The sequence below is a fragment of the Petromyzon marinus genome, assembly GCF_048934315.1.
Source record: "Petromyzon marinus isolate PM22_M1 ecotype Great Lakes invasive population chromosome 67 unlocalized genomic scaffold, UKy_Petmar_22M1.pri1.0 chr67_unloc.3, whole genome shotgun sequence".
In the NCBI taxonomy this organism is placed as follows: Eukaryota; Metazoa; Chordata; class Hyperoartia; order Petromyzontiformes; family Petromyzontidae; genus Petromyzon; species Petromyzon marinus.
Window position 1 is genome coordinate 712,128 of NW_027422593.1, and position 15,282 is coordinate 727,409.

General features: G+C 54.5%; 1 protein-coding gene across 1 annotated transcript in view; it reads right to left on the reverse strand.

Annotated features, from left to right (window-relative positions):
- Positions 1-897: 897 nt before the first annotated feature.
- The window catches only part of GPX7 (glutathione peroxidase 7), a 25,066-nt gene continuing 10,681 nt past the window's right edge, over positions 898-15,282 (reverse strand). The window contains exons 2-4 of the mRNA XM_076057998.1: positions 11,555-11,692; positions 9,845-9,968; positions 898-4,873 (exon numbers count right to left, since the gene is read on the reverse strand). Of these exons, the coding sequence (XP_075914113.1) occupies positions 4,707-4,873; positions 9,845-9,968; positions 11,555-11,692 (429 nt within the window). The 3' untranslated portion in view covers positions 898-4,706. The remainder of the gene's footprint in view (positions 4,874-9,844; positions 9,969-11,554; positions 11,693-15,282) is intronic.

The window sequence follows — 15,282 nt, forward strand, 5'->3', positions numbered from 1 at the left end:
CGTGGGTGGACTAATCTCCATCTGTTCCATCTCACTCCCTTCTACCCCGTGGGTGGACTAATCTCCATCTGTTCCATCTCACTCCCCTTCTACACCGTGTGTGGACTAATCTCCATCTGTTCCATCTCACTCCCTTCTACCCCGTGTGTAGACTAATCTCCATCTGTTCCATCTCACTCCCTTCTATCCCGTGTGTGGACTAATCTCCATCTGTTCCATCTCACTCCCTTCTACCACGTGGGTGGACTAATCTCCATCTGTTCCATCTCACTCCCTTCTACCCCGTGGGTGGACTAATCTCCATCTGTTCCATCTCACTCCCTTCTACCCCGTGTGTGGACTAATCTCCATCTGTTCCATCTCACTCACTTCGACCCTGTGTGTGGACTAATCTCCATCTGTTCCATCTCACTGCCTTCTACCACGTGGGTGGACTAATCTCCATCTGTTCCATCTCACTCCCTTCTACCCCGTGTGTGGACTAATCTCCATCTGTTCCATCTCACTCCCTTCTACCCCGTGGGTGGACTAATCTCCATCTGTTCCATCTCACTGCCTTTCTACCCCGTCGGTGGACTAATCTCCATCTGTTCCATCTCACTTCCGTTCTACCACGTGTGTGGACTAATCTCCATCTGTTCCATCTCACTCCCTTCTACCCCGTGGGTGGGCTAATCTCCATCTATTCCATCTCAATCTCTTCTAGCCCGTGTGTGGACTAATCTCCATCTGTTCCATCTCACTGCCTTCTACTCCGTGGGTGGACTAATCTCCATCTGTTCCATCTCACTCGCCTCTACCTCGTGGGTGGACTAACCTCCATCTGTTCCATCTCACTCTCTTCTACCACGTGTGTGGACGAATCTCCATCTGTTCCATCTCACTCCCTTCTACCCCGTGGGTGGGCTAATCTCCATCTGTTCCATCTCACTCCCTTCTACCCCGTGGGTGGGCTAATCTCCATCTGTTCCATTCACTCATTTCTACCCCGTGGGTGGACTAATCTCCATCTGTTTTATCTCACTCCCTTCTACCCCGTGGGTGGACTAATCTCCATCTGTTCCATCTCACTCCATTGTACCACGTGGGTGGACTAATCTCCATCTGTTACATCTCACTCCATTGTACCACGTGGGTGGACGAATCTCCATCTGTTCGTTGGTGTAATCCCGACCCTGACGATGCCTCCTGCTCTATGTTTTGAGCCTGCGTCTCTCTCTGTCATCGTCATCACCATCATCACGGTGGCGAGGAGATGTTGACTACCTCGCCTGGTGCCCAGGAGGTTGTGGGTTCGATCCCGACCCTGCTGCTGCTGCTGCTGTCTCTCTCTTCCAACTTTTTTCAAATGTTCTCGCCATGGTTTTCACACCTGATGATGATTGCTGCTTTTGTGCTGCGGTCGAAACGTCGTGAGAATTTCATCAGTTTCATATTTTTTTTTATTATTTTATTGCTTCCCTTCTACGTGGTGGCGGTGGTGGTGGTGGTGGTAGCGGTGGTGGTGACTTTACCGTACGTACCAACAACATGATCTTCACGTCTCTTCGAATTTCCTTTCCGCGCGCTGCGAGTAAAGACTCCGGGGATATATTTTAGTCGTTTATTTTCTTGGCTGCCAGGGAGGTTCAGGCCAGACGGCCTGCCACCACCCCCCCCCCGTCCCACCACCACCACCACCACCATCCCTCCCTCCCCCTCTCCGTGTGCCACGTCCAGGGAGAAAACCAAGGACGGGCAGGGCGGGCGGGGGGAGAGGTCACGGACAATATCGTCTGCGTCACGGCAAAAGCCCTCGCTCTGCCGTCCGTAGCCGTAGCTGCGTCCTCCCTGCGATGTGGAGTTCGTCCTTCGTAGGCAACGGGGCTGCCCTCCCACCATTGTAACGCGGGGCAACGGGCCGCCAACGTTTATAACGCTGAAGACGAGCCGCTCCCCCGTTATAACGCGGGGCAACGGGCCGCCAACGTTTATAATACTGAAGCGAGCCGTTCTCCTGTTATAACGCGGGGCAACGGACCGCCAACGTTTATGACACTGAAAGCGAGCCGCTCCCCCGTTATAACGCGGGGCAACGGACCGCCAACGTTTATAACACTGAAGCGAGCCGTTCTCCTGTTATAACGCGGGGCAACGGACCGCCAACGTTTATGATACTGAAAGCGAGCCGCTCCCCTGTTATAACGCGGGGCAACGGACCGCCAACGTTTATGATACTGAAAGCGAGCCGCTCCCCTGTTATAACGCGGGGCAACGGGCCGCCAACGTTCATGATACTGAAAGCGAGCCGTTCCCCTGTTATAACGCGGGGCAACGGACCGCCAACGTTTATGATACTGAAAACGAGCCGTTCCCCTGTTATAACGCGGGGCAACGGACCGCCAACGTTTATGATACTGAAAACGAGCCGCTCTCCTGTTATAACGCGGGGCAACGGACCGCCAACGTTTATGATACTGAAAGCGAGCCGCTCTCCTGTTATAACGCGGGGCAACGGACCGCCAACGTTTATGATACTGAAAGCGAGCCGCTCCCCTGTTATAACGCGGGGCAACGGACCGCCAACGTTTATGATACTGAAAGCGAGCCGCTCCCCTGTTATAACGCGGGGCAACGGACCGCCAACGTTCATGATACTGAAAGCGAGCCGCTCCCCCGTTATAACGCGGGGCAACGGACCGCCAACGTTTATAACACTGAAGCGAGCCGTTCTCCTGTTATAACGCGGGGCAACGGACCGCCAACGTTTATGATACTGAAAGCGAGCCGCTCCCCTGTTATAACGCGGGGCAACGGACCGCCAACGTTTATGATACTGAAAGCGAGCCGCTCCCCTGTTATAACGCGGGGCAACGGGCCGCCAACGTTCATGATACTGAAAGCGAGCCGTTCCCCTGTTATAACGCGGGGCAACGGACCGCCAACGTTCATGATACTGAAAGCGAGCCGCTCCCCTGTTATAACGCGGGGCAACGGACCGCCAACGTTTATGATACTGAAAGCGAGCCGTTCTCCTGTTATAACGCGGGGCAACGGACCGCCAACGTTTATGATACTGAAAACGAGCCGCTCCCCCGTTATAACGCGGGGCAACGGACCGCCAACGTTTATAACACTGAAAGCGAGCCGTTCTCCTGTTATAACGCAGGGCAACGGACCGCCAACGTTTATGATACTGAAAACGAGCCGCTCTCCTGTTATAACGCGGGGCAACGGACCGCCAACGTTTATGATACTGAAAACGAGCCGCTCTCCTGTTATAACGCGGGGCAACAGACCGCCAACGTTCATGATACTGAAAGCGAGCCGCTCCCCTGTTATAACGTGGGGCAACGGACCGCCAACGTTCATGACACTGAAAGCGAGCCGCTCCCCTGTTATAACGTGGGGCAACGGACCGCCAACGTTTATGATACTGAAAGCGAGCCGCTCCTCGTTATAACGCGGGGCAACGGACCACCAACGTTTATGACACTGAAAGCGAGCCGCTCCCCTGTTATAACGTGGGGCAACGGACCGCCAACGTTCATGATACTGAAAGCGAGCCGCTCCCCTGTTATAACGCGGGGCAACGGACCGCCGACGTTTATGACACTGAAAGTGAGCCGTTCTCCTGTTATAACGCGGGGCAACGGACCGCCAACGTTCATGACACTGAAAGCGAGCCGCTCCCCTGTTATAACGCGGGGCAACGGACCGCCAACGTTTATGACACTGAAAGCGAGCCGCTCCCCGTTATAACGCGGGGCAACGGACCGCCAACGTTCATGACACTGAAAGCGAGCCGCTCCCCTGTTATAACGCGGGGCAACGGGCCGCCAACGTTTATGACACTGAAAGCGAGCCGCTCCCCTGTTATAACGCGGGGCAACGGACCGCCAACGTTCATGACACTGAAAGCGAGCCGCTCCCCTGTTATAACGCGGGGCAACGGACCGCCAACGTTCATGACACTGAAAGCGAGCCGCTCCCCTGTTATAACGCGGGGCAACGGACCGCCAACGTTCATGACACTGAAAGCGAGCCGCTCCCCTGTTATAACGCGGGGCAACGGGCTGACCCCCGGATACCCCGTGGGGCAACGCGCCCCAACCCCCCCCTCCTGTCCCCCTCCGTTATAACGCAGGAACGGGGAAGGCGGTACACGGCAGGGTGTGGCGACCGATCTCCATCTGTTCCACTCGGTGTTAGCCCCCCCCCGCCTCGTCTTGGGTGGGAACACGGGCGGACACACGGACGGGCGCACGGTTTAACTTTCAACCTTGGTCCCAAGGTCACGCCCCAGGCCAACGAGAACCACGGCTCACAGGCGCCACGGGGCTCGTGGGGGGCGAGGGGCAAGGCGGGAGGGGGGGGGGGGGGAGTTGTGGGGTCACGTCCGCGGGGTCGAGGCGGGGCTCATGGGGTCAGAGTTCGTCAGAGCGGAGGGGTCGCGCCTCGAGGGTCGTGGGGGGTGGGGGGGAGGGGTCAGAGTTCGTCAGAGCGGCGGAGGCCACGGCTGCGGGGGTTGTCGTTGGAGGGGAGAGGTCAGGGGGGGGGGGTCAGGGGTCAGAGTTCCTCGGAGTGCCTCGGGAGGGTCAGGGGTCAGAGTTCGTCCGAGCGGCGGGGGTCACGGCCGTGTTGCCGCCGTCGTCGGAACCGAGAGGTCAGAGGGGTCACGGGTGGCGGTGGTGGTGGTGGGGGTCGGGGGGGTCAGGGGTCAGGGGTCAGAGTTCCTCGGCGCGTCGCTTGAGGATGACGTCCCTGACGAGGCCCACGATGGCCGGCCTGAGGTCCTCCACGGGGGTGTCGGGGCCCCAGGCGCCCACGGGGCGGCCATCGGCGTCCACCAGAAACTTCCAGAAGTTCCAGCGTGGCTCCTGGCCCAGGGCGTCTGAGAGGAGGAGGAGGGGGAGGGGGCGATGGGGGGGGGGGGCGGGTGGGGGTGGGTGGGGGGGAGCGGTGGCGCGGCGGTTAGCAGCCACGCGGTCCGCAGAGACGAAGCGGTGTGTGTGAGTGTGTGTATGTGTGTATGTATGTGTATGAGTGTGTGTGTATGTGTATGTATGTGTGTGTGTACGTATGTGTGTGTGTGTGTGAGTGTGTGAGTGTGAGTATGTGTGTGAGTGTGTATGTGTGAGTGTGTGAGTGTGTGTGTGTATGTGTGTATGTGTGTGTATGTGTGTGTGTATGTATGTGTGTATGTATGTGTATGTGTGAGTGTGTGTATGTATGTGTGTGTATGTATGTGTGTATGTATGTGTGTGTGTGAGTGTGTGTATGTATGTGTGTGCTCCTCCAGTTTAACAGCAGAGGTCTCACTCCGAATCAGTCGAGCGGCAATATCTTTTCATCGGTTGCGTAACGCTGTGTGGAAGCTACCTGGTCTGTCGCTCCGCACTAAGCTTCAGGTCTTCTCGGCCACGGTCATTCCCTCCCTTCTCTACGCTTGCGAAACGTGGACCCCCCTAATGGAACATCTTCGCCGGTTAGAAACATTTAGGCTGGCCTGCCTACGATCCATCCTGGGTTTAACCAGACTGGATTGTGTGAGGAGCTCACAAATCCTTGAAAGATCTGGGCAGGGTCCCATCGGTGAGCTCCTCCGGCAGGCAAGGCTGCGATGGCTGGGTCATGTAGCCCGCATGCCCAGCCACCGCATGCCGAAACAGCTTTTGTTTGGCCGGATTGAGGGGGCTAAGCGGGCGCGGCACGGGCTAGAGAAGAGATGGAGTGATGTGGTACAGGAGGACGTGGAGCTGAGTGGACTTGCCGATGACTGGTACCAGCGGTGTCAAGATCGGCCTCTGTGGAGGAGGCTCGTGAAGGATGCTACTGGGCAGTTGGAGGCAGTCGCCCTCCAACAACAACGGAGGGCAGAGGAGCGACGCTCACAACAGCGAGCGGAGCGCTGGGTGGCTAAAGCACAGCAGGTTGGCACAGTAGGGGGCACAGGTGGTGCATCAGCCAGTCATCTCAGTCAGTCGACCCGTGGCACCTGGGTCTGCCCCGTGACCTCCTGCCAGCGGGCGTTCGACACTTCACGTGGCCTCAGGGTGCACATAGCCTGGCACAAGCGTCGTGGTGACGTCACCGCCACTTAGTGGCGAATGGCGGTTGTTGTTGTTGTTGTGCATGTGTGTATGTATGTGTGTGTATGTGCGAGTGTGTGTATGTGTGTGTGTATGTGTGAGCATGTGTGTGTGTGTATGTGTGTGTGTGTGTATGTCCGGTAAAACAACCCCCTACCTCCTCGCGGTGCCGGACGGGCAACTCTGTCGAGGACAGTGCTGAATTGGCCCTCTCCCCTCATGGCGTCGGTGACCACCACAATGGCGAAACGGGGGCTCTGGACGGGTGCGCGGGGCTGGTAATTCCTCCACGAAACCACGAGTTAAACTGAAATATGTAACTAATAAGCTGGTGCCGGAGGCACCAGGAGATTGAATAACTACCCTCGGGGCTCCTCCAAAAACAACGAAAAGCCACTTCGTGTGGCCACGTGGAATGTTCGAACGCTCATTGCGGAGGAGAGGCTGCCACTCCTCTGTCGGGAGCTGGACCGGTACCACCTGGATCTCTGTGGCATTCAGAAGGTTCTAGCTCCTGCCACCATGAGGGGTGGACAGTCCTCTACTCGGGGTAGCAGACTGCCAAACAACAGGGTGTGGCTCTCCTTTTGAACAAAAGAATGAAGGGTGCGTGGGAGCGTGGCGGTGAGGTGTGGGAAGCTGCAAGCCCCAGACTACTTTGGGCTCGCCTTCCCATCAACTGGAGGCGAGGAGTGGTGGTCGTGGTTACTTATGCCCCCACCGAAGATGAACATCCGTGGAGGGATGCAGGCAAGGCCGATGAGTCAGATGCCTTCTATGACCTCCTGTCACAGGTGCTGGCTAAAGTGGCCCCTCGGGATAGAGTCATATTGTTGGGTGACTTCAATGCCCGAGTTGGTCATGATGCTGGCACCTGGTCTGGAGTGATTGGAGGGCATGGGCCAGATCAACTCAATAACAACGGTAGGAGGCTGCTAGATTTTTGTGCAGCCCATGGGCTTGTAATTACCAACACGCTGTTCCGGCATCGGCGCATCCACATAACATCATGGATGCATGTCGGATCCAAGCAAGAACATCTTCTGGACTACATAGTGACGGACCAGCAGATGCGAGCCCATGTCCTTGACACCAGGACCTCCCGTGGAGCTGATCTGCCCTCTGACCATCGACTATTCATCTGTAAGATGCGCCTGCCATTCTTCCACTCCGGTGGTGGGTGTACACCCAGGACCCCATTCCAACCTAAAGTGGCCTGGTCTCAGCTAGCTGATGAAAGTTGCAAGCGAGAATTTCATTATCGCTTGCGGCTGGGATTGGCATCGTCCCCGACTCCTCCTGATGTCGAGGGTAAATGGGCGAGGTTTAGGACTGTGACTCATGCAGCTGCAATGGCTGCTTTGGGTACGCGGTCCAGACCTCCCCAGAGACCCTGGCTGACAGAGGAGGTGTTCAGGATGGTTGAGAAAAAGCGACAGGCCCACTGTCATCGGCTACAGAATCCCACGTCAGAGAATGAGGAGGCTTACCGCAGCCTTTGCTCGGAGGTTCGGAGAGCCGTGAGGCGCTGCAAGGATGGGTGGTGGTCGCGGGTTGCTGAGGAGATGGAGTCTGCCTCAGTGGCCCGTGATCACAAATCTCTATTTAACTCCATCAAAAAAGTAACCTGCAGTGCCACACCTATTACCATCATTAGGGGAAAAACGGTGATCCAATCTCCGACCTCCAGGAACACGTTTTTTGATATTTGCTGAGCATTTTTGTGAGGTCCTGGGGGAAGGAAAATCCCTCAGCCAGGAAAACATCGTGGCACAAAGTGAGGATAACCCTGCTGAGGCTGCGGTGCCTCAAATATTGGAATAAGTCACCCCCTGTGAGTGGCTGGCTGAGGTGCCATCTGTTGAGGAAGTACTGAAGGCGATCCGGAGTCTGAGACCAGGAAAGGCAGCGGGCAGAGATGATCTCCCAAGCGAAATGCTGAGGGAGGGCGGCGTTTGTGCACAGACTGCCCTATATGACATCATAACAACAGTCTGGACCACTGGATGGGTTCCACAGGATTGGAAGGATGCCCTGGTGGTCCCCCTTTTTAAGAAGGGGGACCGCACAGACTGTAACAACTACAGGGGCATCTCACTCCTTAGTGTGCCGGGAAAGGTCCTGGCAAGGATTATTCAACATCGCCTTGCCAGGCACGCTGAGTAGAGGCTTGCGGAGCCCCAATGCGGTTTCAGGAAAGGGCGGTCCTGCACAGATGCCGTATTTTCCGTCCGTCTGCTACAGCAGAGGTGTAGGGAATTCCAACAAGACCTACTTCTCTGCTTTGTTGACCTGGTCAAGGCCTATGATACCATCAGTAGGCCTGGGCTCTGGGTTGTTCTTCGTGCTTTTGGAGTACCTGATCCTCTGCTCACGATCATTAAGGACCTTCATGATGGTGAGCGGGCCCGGGTAAAACTACGTGGCCAGAAGTCAGAGCCATTCCCTGTACACCTTGGGGTGCGACAGGGATGTCCTCTGGCTCCCACATTATTTAACATCTATTTTGACCACGTAGTTCGTGAAGCCTTCAATAGCTGTACCGGGGGAATCTCCATATAGTACAGATATAATGGGAGGCTGATCGATGCCCGAGTGCGGTCAAGGGATGGCTCCTTATTGCTCAACCACGTTATGTATGCTGATGATTTGGTAATAGCTGCTCAGTCAGAGGAGGAGTTGGAGACGCTGCTGCTGAGACTGGAGCGTGCCACTAAGAGGTGGGGCATTACCATCAGCCCCACCAAAACTAAGCACCTGCCTGGGTATTTTGTACCATTGGACACTCCACCCCCACAACTCTCGATCGGTGATGGGGCAGTTGTGGAGAGAGTGGAGAGTTTCCCATACCTGGGCAGTGTGCTTATGACTGGCTCCAGTTTAACAGCAGAGGTCTCACTCCGAATCAGTCGAGCGGCAATATCTTTTCATCGGTTGCGTAACGCTGTGTGGAAGCTACCTGGTCTGTTGCTCCGCACTAAGCTTCAGGTCTTCTCGGCCACGGTCATTCCCTCCCTTCCCTACGCTTGCGAAACGTAGACCCCCCTAATGGAACATCTTCGCCGGTTAGAAACATTTAGGCTGGCCTGCCTACGATCCATCCTGGGTTTAACCAGACTGGATTGTGTGAGGAGCTCACAAATCCTTGAAAGATCTGGGCAAGGTCCCATCGGTGAGCTCCTCCGGCGGGCAAGGCTGCGATGGCTGGGTCATGTAGCCCGCATGCCCAGCCACCGCATGCCGAAACAGCTTTTGTTCGGCCGGATTGAGGGGGCAAAGCGGGCGCGGCACGGGCTAGAGAAGAGATGGAGTGATGTGGTACAGGAGGACGTGGAGCTGAGTGGACTTGCCGATGACTGGTACCAGCGGTGTCAAGATCAGCCTCTGTGGAGGAGGCTCGTGAAGGATGCTACTGGGCAGTTGGAGGTAGTCGCCCTCCAACAACAACGGAGGGCGGAGGAGCGACGCTCACAACAACGAGCGGAGCGCCGGGTGGCTAAAGCACAGCAGGTTGGCACAGTAGGGGCACAGGTGGTGCATCAGCCAGTCATCTCAGTCAGTCGACCCGTGGCACCTGGGTCTGCCCCGTGACCTCCTGCCAGCGGGCGTTCGACACTTCACGTGGCCTCAGGGTGCACATAGCCTGGCACAAGCGTCGTGGTGACGTCACCGCCACTTAGTGGCGAATGGCGGTTGTTGTTGTGTGTGTGTATGTATGTGTGTGTATGTGTGTATGTGTGTGTATGTGTGTGTATGTATGTGTGTGTGATCACCGAAGAGGAAGCGGAGGGCTGGCTCAGCGTTGGCTCCCAGGACGAGGCTCTTAGCGAAGAGCGGGAAGGACGCTCCCTGGGTGTGACGAGCAAACGCCTCCACCTCCGAGTTTGAACCGGGCTCCTGCACCACCATCAACATCATCACCAACATCACCAACATCAACATAACCACCACCATCAACATCACCAACATCACCAACATCACCACCATCAACATCATCACTACCACCATCAACATCACCAACATCACCAACATCACCACCACAATCAACATCAACATCACCACCATCAACATCATCAACATCATCACCACCATCAACATCATCACCAGCATCACCAACATCAACATAACCACCATCAACATCATCACCACCATCAACATCACCAACATCACCACCGCCATGAACATCATCACCACCATCAACATCACCAACATCATTAACGTCACTATCAACATCATTAACGTCACTATCAACATCATCACCACCATCATCATCACCACCACCATCAACATCATCAACATCACCAACATCATCAACATCATCACCACCACCATCAACATCACCAACATCACCAACATCACCAACATCACCAACATCATCACCACCATCAACATCACCAACATCACCAACATCAACATCATCACCACCATCATCATCACCACCACCATCAACATCATCAACATCACCAACATCATCAACATCATCACCACCACCATCAACATCACCAACATCACCAACATCATCAACATCACCAACATCACCAACATCACCAACATCATCACCACCATCAACATCACCAACATCACCAACATCATCAACTACATCAACAACATCACCAACATCACCAACATCATCAACATCATCACCACTACCATCAACATCATCACCACCACCATCAACATCGCCACCATCAACATCACCACCATCAACATCATCACCACCACCATCAACATCATCACCACCACCATCAACATCATCACCACCACCATCAACATCACCACCACCATCAACATCATCACCACCACCACCAACATCACCAACATCACCAACATCATCAACATCACCAACATCACCAACATCACCAACATCATCAACATCACCACCATCAACATCATCAACATCACCAACATCATCAACATCATCACCACCATTGACATCACCACCATCAACATCACCAACATCACCAACATCATCACCACCACCATCAACATCATCACCACCACCATCAACATCATCAAAATCAACATCACCACCACCATCAACATCACCAACATCACCACCACCATCAACATCACCACCATCAACATCACCACCACCATCAACATCACCACCATCAACATCATCAACATCACCAACATCATCAACATCACCACCACCAACATTGCCAACATCGCCAACATCATCATCACCTGTGCCACCACCACCACGTGCATCATCACCTGTCACCACCACCACCACGTGCATCATCACCTGTGCTACCACCACCACGTGCATCATCACCTGTGCCACCCCCACTACCACCACGTGCATCATCACCTGTGCCACCCCCCCCCCCCCCCACGTGCATCATCACCTGTGCCACCACTACCACCACCACGTGCATCATCACCTGTGCTACCCCCACCACGTGCATCATCACCTGTGCTACCACCACCACGTGCATCATCACCTGTGCCACCACTACCCCCACCACGTGCATCATCACCTGTGCTCCGAACTGATTGCAAGGGAACGCCAGCACCTTGAAGTGTGTGGGGCCCAGCTCTCGGTAGAGCTTCTGCAGGGCCCCGTAGTGAGCCTGCGTGTAGCCACACTCGCTCGCCACGTTCACCACCAGAGACACCTACACACACACACAGGTGTACACACACACACAGGTGTACACACACACAGGTGTACACACACACACACAGGTGTATACACACACACAGGTGTATGCACACACACACAGGTGTACACACACACACACAGGTGTACACACACACACTCGCTCGCCACGTTCACCACCGGAGACACCTACACACACATAGAGGTGTACACACACACACACACAGGTGTACACACACACAGGTGTACACACACACACTCGCTCGCCACGTTCACCACCAGAGACACCTACACACACACGCAGGTGTACACACACACAGGTGTACACACACACAGGTGTACACACACACAGGTGTACACACACACAGGTGTACACACACACAGGTGTACACACACACACACACACAGGTGTACACACACTCACTCGCCACGTTCACCACCAGAGACACCTACACACACACAGGTGCACACACACACACAGGTGTACACACACACACAGGTGTACGCACACACACACACACAAACACTCGCTCGCCACGTTCACCACCAGAGACACCTACAACAACAACAACGGCCATTCGCCACTAAGTGGCGGTGACGTCACCACGACGCTTGTATCAGGCTATGTGCACCTTGAGGCCACGTGAAGTGTCGAACGCCCGCTGGCAGGAGGTCACGGGGCAGACCCAGCAGGTGCCACGGGTCGACTGACTGAGATGACTGGCTGATGCACCACCTGTGCCCCCTACTGTGCCAATCTGCTGTGCTTTAGCCACCCGGCGCTCCGCTCGTTGTTGTGAGCGTCGCTCCTCCGCCCTCCGTTGTTGTTGGAGGGCGACTACCTCCAACTGCCCAGTAGCGTCCTTCACGAGCCTCCTCCACAGAGGCCGATCTTGACACCGCTGGTACCGGTCATCGGCAAGTCCACTCAACTCCACGTCCTCCTGTGCCACATCACTCCATCTCTTCTCTAGCCCGTGCCGCGCCCGCTTTGTCCCCTCAATCCGGCCGAACAAAAGCTGTTTCGGCATGCGGTTGCTGGGCATGCGGGCTACATGACCCAGCCATCGCAGCCTTGCCCGCCGGAGGAGCTCACCGATGGGACCTTGCCCAGATCTTTCAAGGATTTGTGAGCTCCTCACACAATCCAGTCTGGTTAAACCCAAGATGGATCGTAGGCAGGCCAGCCTAAATGTTTCTAACCGGCGAAGATGTTCCATTAGGGGGGTCCACGTTTCGCAAGCGTAGAGAAGGAAGGGAATGACCGTGGCCGAGAAGACCTGAAGTTTAGTGCGGAGCGAAAAACCAGGTAGCTTCCACACAGCGTTACGCAACCGATGAAAATATATTGCCGCTCGACTGATTCGGAGTGAGAACTCTGCTGTTAAACTGGAGCCAGTCATAAGCACACTGCCCAGGTATGGGAAACTCCACTCTCTCCACAACTGCCCCATCACCGATCGGAAGTTGTGGGGGTGGAGTGTCCGATGGTACAAAATACCCAGGCAGGTGCTTAGTTTTGGTGGGGCTGATGGTAAGGCCCCACCTCTTAGTGGCACGCTCCATTCTCAGCAGCAGCGTCTCCAACTCCTCCTCTGACTGAGCAGCTATTACCAAATCATCAGCATACATAACGTGGTTGAGCAATAGGGAGCCATCCCTTGACCGCACCCGGGCATCGATCAGCCTCCCATTATATCTGGACCATATGGAGATTCCCCCGGTACAGCTCTCGAAGGCTTCACGAACTACGTGGTCAAATTAGATGTTAAATAATGTGGGAGCCAGAGGACATCCTTGTCGCACCCCAAGGTGTACAGGGAATGGCTCTGACTCCCGGCCACGTAGTTTTACCCGGGCCCGCTCACCATCATGAAGGTCCTTAATGATCGTGAGCAGAGGGTCAGGTACTCCAAAAGCACGAAGAACGACCCAGAGCCCAGGCCTACTGATGGTATCATAGGCCTTGACCAGGTCAATAAAGCAGAGATGTAGGTCTTGTTGGAATTCCCTACACCTCTGCTGTAGCAGACGGACAAAAAATACGGCATCTGTGCAGGACCGCCCTTTCCTGAAACCGCATTGGGGCTCCGCAAGCCTCTCCTCAGCGTGCCTGGCAAGGTGATGCTGAATAATCTTTGCCAGGACCTTTCCCGGCACACTGAGGAGTGAGATGCCCCTGTAGTTGTTACAGTCTGTGCGGTCCCCCTTCTTAAAAAGAGGGACCACCAGGGCATCCTTCCAATCCTGCGGAACCCGTCCAGTGGTCCAGACTGTTGTTATGATGTCATATAGGGCAGTCTGTGCACAAACTCCGCCCTCCCTCAGCATTTCGCTTGGGAGATCATCTCTGCCCGCTGCCTTTCCTGGTCTCAGACTCCGGATCACCTTCAGTACTTCCTCAACAGATGGCACCTCAGCCAGCCACTCACAGGGGGTGACTTCTTCCAATATTTGAGGCACCGCAGCCTCAGCAGGGTCATCCTCACTTTGTGCCACGATGTTTTCCTGGCTGAGGGATTTTCCCTCACACAGACATACACACAGACACACACACAGACACACACACACAGAGATACACAGACACACACAGACATACACACAGACACACACAGACATACACACAGACATACACACAGAGAGATACACAGACACACAGACACAGACACACACACACACAGATACACAGACACACACAGAGATACACACAGACACACACATAGACACACACAGACATACACACAGAGATATACACAGACACACACACAGACACACACAGACACACACACAGAGATACACAGACACACACAGAGATACACAGACACACACACAGATATACACACAGAGATACACAGACACACACACACAGACACACACACACAGAGATACACAGACACACACACAGACACACAGAGATACACAGACACACACACAGACACACACACAGAGATACACAGACACACACACAGATACACACAGACACACACACAGATACACACAGACACACACACAGACACACACACAGACATACACACAGAGACATACACACAGAGAGATACGCAGACACACACACAGATACACACACATACACACACACATAGACAGATACACACAGACACACACATAGACACACACACATAGACAGAGACACACAGAGATACACACAGACACACACAGACATGCAGACAGAGATATACACAGACACACACACAGATACACACAGACATACACACACACAGACACACACACAGCCATACACACAACACACACAGAGAGATACACAGACACACACAGACACACAGACATACACACAGAGAGATACACAGACACACACACAGACACACACACAGACATACACACAGAGAGATACACACAGAGAGATACACACAGAGAGATACACAGACACACACAGAAATACACACAGACACACACACAGACACACACACACAGACATACACACAGAGAGATACACACACACACAGACACACACACTCGCACACGCTCGCTCAACAGCGGTACACCCACAAACGCCACGCAGGCAGTCACGTGATTGAGACCTAATTACATTCACATTGCAATCACACACAGACACACACAGAGATACAC